The sequence below is a fragment of the Oryza brachyantha genome, chromosome 9 (assembly GCF_000231095.2).
Source record: "Oryza brachyantha chromosome 9, ObraRS2, whole genome shotgun sequence".
Classification (NCBI taxonomy): domain Eukaryota; kingdom Viridiplantae; phylum Streptophyta; class Magnoliopsida; order Poales; family Poaceae; genus Oryza; species Oryza brachyantha.
Genome location: NC_023171.2, coordinates 2,744,777 through 2,748,677, shown reverse-complemented (window position 1 = coordinate 2,748,677; position 3,901 = coordinate 2,744,777). Strand labels below are relative to the sequence as shown.

At 47.4% G+C, this 3,901-nt stretch overlaps 1 protein-coding gene across 1 annotated transcript; it reads right to left on the bottom strand.

The window, feature by feature from the left end:
- Nucleotides 1–399: 399 nt before the first annotated feature.
- LOC102703896 lies at nucleotides 400–3,597 on the bottom strand. Its single transcript, XM_015840784.1, has 3 exons — nucleotides 3,270–3,597; nucleotides 2,491–2,753; nucleotides 400–1,440 (listed from the first exon to the last, which is right to left on the bottom strand). The coding sequence occupies exons 1-3, from the start codon at nucleotides 3,595–3,597 to the stop codon at nucleotides 400–402; spliced, it is 1,632 nt and encodes a 543-aa protein (XP_015696270.1).
- Nucleotides 3,598–3,901: the final 304 nt, after the last annotated feature.

Sequence of the window (3,901 nt, the reverse complement as noted above, 5' to 3'; positions counted from 1 at the left end):
CAAGAACATTATCTCTGGACTCTATCGGCAACACCAGCTTCCATACCAATTCACCTTCCTCAAATGTCTTTGACTTGACTTTCTTATTGTAGTGCCTTGATACTCGAGCCTTGTTTTCTTTTATTTTCTCCAACGCCCTTAACCGGGATTGGGCGACATCTTCTAACTCATCTACCATGAGGCTGTAGTACTCATCGGCTGTCAGCTGATCTTGCAAAGTTAGCCTCCTGGAGCTGATGTTATTCTCCCACGGCAGTACTGCTTCATGCCCATACACCAGTTGATAAGGAGGGACTTGTATAGATCCATGACATGCCATCTGATAGGCCCAGAGCGAATTGGCTAGCGATGTGTGCCATCTCCTGAGTTACTCGGCTATTTTTCTTTTTATCAGCTTGATCAAACTCTTGCTTGATACCTCTGTTGTCCATTAGCCTGAGCGTAATAAGGAGATGAATTAAGGAGCTTGATCCCCATATCGACAATGAATTGTTGAAACTCCTCCGAGATGAAGACTGACCCATGATTGGTAGTTATGGTATGGGGAATTCCAAATCTGTGGATGATATGTTCTTTCATGAAATTAATTACATCAGCCGAAGTCACCCTTTTCAGTGGTATGGCTTTGACCGACTTGGTGAAGTAATCTATAGCTGCCAGTAAGAATTTATGTCCTTTGCTTGATTGAGGGTATATCTGTCTGATCATGTCGATGCCCCAACCTCTGAACGGCCAAGGTTTGATGATCGGATTCATAGCCGATGCTAGCGATCTTTGTATGTTTCCAAACTTTTGGTAGTCTTGACAGCTCTTGTAGTACATGAAGCAGTCTTCCAGCATGGTCGGCCAATAGTATCCCACTCTTCGTAGCAACCACTTCATCTTGTAGGCCGATTGATGGGTGCCGCATATGCCATCGTGCACCTCGCACATCACCACTTTGGCTTCTTCTTTTGCGAGGCATCTCAGCAGCACACCATCAATCGTTCTGTAGTACAACAAGTCTTCGAGTAGCACATATTTAAGCGCTTTATACTTAATTTTTCTGTTGGCCGACGATGACGGTTCTTTCAGATAATCAATGATCTCATGTCGCCAATCATTGGCTTTTGCACAGGCTATGTTTGCTTCTTCTGTCTGCTCAAGTTGCGCTATCTCTACCTCGGTCTCCGAGCTCATCAACCGGTAACCTGACGCTCTTTGGGCGAGACAGTTTGCCTCGGCGTTCTGTTCCCTAGGGATGTGGGTCAGCGTAACTTGCTTGAAGTCTTCTAGCAACTCTTTGGCTATCTCGTAGTAGGTTCTGAGGATATCATCCCTGCATTCATATTCCCTGGATAGCTGCTTGATCACCAACTGGGAATCCCCCATGACTTCAATTGCCTCGACACCTATCTCTTTCAACAGTTCTAACCCTTTGACCAGTGCTTCGTACTTGGCCTGGTTATTGGTCCGATACGGCTTGAGTATATGCAAACTCGAAGCATGCCCCCCGAGGCGAGATTATCATCAGGCCGATCCCGCAGCCGTGCCTGCAAACGGATCCGTCAAAAAAGATAGTCCATGGCACGACTTCGACGCAATTGGCCTCCTTGTGGTGTTCAACTATGAAGTCGGCCATCACTTGTCCCTTTACTGCTTTGGTTGATTCATATTTCAAGTCATACTCCATTAGTGCCAGAATCCATTTACCCATTCTTCCCTTCAGAATTGGGGCTGATAGCATGTACTTGATTACGTCGGCTTTGCATACAACTGTGCACTCGACCGCCAGCAGGTAATGCCTCAATTTGGTGCACGAGAAGTACAGACACAGGCATAACCACTAAACTTCTGGGTATCTGGTTTTGGCATCCAACAGCTTTCTGCTTAAATAGTACACCACCCTTTCTTTGCCTTCTACTTCTTGTATCAACACCGAGCCGATTGTCCTCTCATCGGCTGATAAATAAAGTTTGAAGGGTACCCCTTTTTTGGGTGGCATAATGACTGGGGGTTTCTTTAGTTACTCTTTGATCCCGTTGAAGGCTCTCTGGTGACTCTTCCCCCACGAGAATTCTTGATCGACTTTTAATTTCAGCAGCGGAGACAAAGGTTTGATCTTCCCGGATAGATTTGATATGAATCTCCGAATTAAATTAATTTTGTCGATCAAGGATTGTAACTTTGTCTTGTCCTCCGGCGGTTTTGTGTCATTTATCCCTTGAAGACATCCTTGGGTTATCTCGATTCCTTTCTCGTGCACCATAAACCCCAAGAATTCTCCGGCCGACACGACAAAGGCACATTTAGTTGGGTTCATCTTCAACCCGTACTGTCTCGTTCTTTCCAACACGCCCCGAAGGTTGCCCAGATGCTCTTCAACTGTACCAGACTTAACCACCATGTTGTCTATATAGATCTCCACCAGAGAGCGATCAGGTCATGAAATATGTAATTCATGGCCCTCTGGTATGTGGCCCCGACACTTTTGAGTCTGAATGTCATTACGACCCACTCGAACAGGCTGATTGCTCCCGGGCATCTGAAAGCTTTTTTGTGGATGTCCTCATCTGCCACGAATATCTGGATGTAGCCGGCGTTGCCGTCCATGAAGCTTATCATCTTGTGTCCTGAGGCTGCATCCACCAACTGATCGGCAACTGGAATCGGGTATTCGTCTTTCGGAGTTGCCTTGTTTAGATCTCTAAAATCCACGCATACCCGAAGCTTGCCGTTGTTCTTGAGCACCGGGACAATGTTGGAGACCCACTCTGCATACCGACAAGGCCGGATGAACTTAGCGTCATACAACCTGGTGATTTCTGCCTTGATCGGTTTGTACATGTCGGGTTTGAATCTTCGTGGTGGTTGCTTGAAGGGTCGATAGCCTAGTTTAATCAGCAGCCGATGTTCAATGATCGATTGGCTAGTCCTGGCATCTCATGGTACTCCCATGCAAAACAATCGACATACTCTTTTAACAACTTTATTAATTCTTCCCGAAATTCTGGAGGTAGGTTTGCACTGATGTATGTCGGCCTTGGCCTGTCTCCAGGTCCTATGTCTATCTCTTTTAATTTATCGGCCGACATAAACCCTTGGCCTAGTTTCCCATCTAAGTTGTCGATTGCCCCGGTCAGGGTGTTTACTAGGACTCCTGATCGCGCATCGGCTGAATCCCAATGTCCGATACACTCATGAATTCCCCTGACTAGGGTTTTTCGGAGATACATTCGTAGCCCTCTGATTCCCTAGTGGGGAGATCCGTGGTGGCTACGTTGACTGACCTATCTGTTGCGACCACCTCCACTTGGTCTCCATGCCACTGTATCGGGCTTTGATGCATGGTTGACGAGATGCAGCAGTTGGTGTGAATCCAAGGAGCAAGCTATAAGATTCTTTATCGTCGATGACAAAGAAAGTGGTCGGTAGCGTCTTGCTTCCGACTGTGAGTTCGACATTTAGGCACCCCTTGGCTTTCGATGAATTGCCCCCGAAGTCTTTTAGCATCATGTTGGTCTTGATGAGATCTTTGGGGGTTTTGCCCAGCTTCCTGTAGGTGGAGTACGGCATTAGGTTGACCGCCGCGCCACCGTCGACCAGCATCTTGGCCATCGGCTTCTCGTCGACGTGCCCCTAGATGTATAGCGGCCTAACGTGCCGATGGTCTCTTTCTACTGGCTTCTCAAAGATAGCTGGCTATGGTGGTAGTACTAGCCGGGCAGTTGCCTCCTGTGTTTCATCATCGGACCAATCGGTCATGTACTCTGCTAGGAGTATGACAACCATGTTCACATCAGTCGATGGCTTGTGAACCTCTGACTTGACGCGCCATTCTTTACGCGTCCTCTTGGGTGCCGGCGACTGCTCTTCGACCTGCTGCTATTCTAGTTCGCGTTGGTGAAGGCACTGGAGACGT

What these genes read in the sequence shown, in the direction of transcription:
- LOC102703896 (XM_015840784.1), bottom strand. Translation starts at nt 3,597, where the DNA reads ATGGCCAAGATGCTGGTCGACGGTGGCGCGGCGGTCAACCTAATGCCG. An exon ending in GAGGTGGTCGCAACAGATAG is followed by an intron (nt 2,754 to 3,269) that starts GTCAGTCAACGT and finishes GTCGGTATGCAG; the next exon opens with AGTGGGTCTCCAACATTGTC. An exon ending in TCAGCCTGTTCGAGTGGGTC is followed by an intron (nt 1,441 to 2,490) that starts GTAATGACATTC and finishes ACCAATAACCAG; the next exon opens with GCCAAGTACGAAGCACTGGT.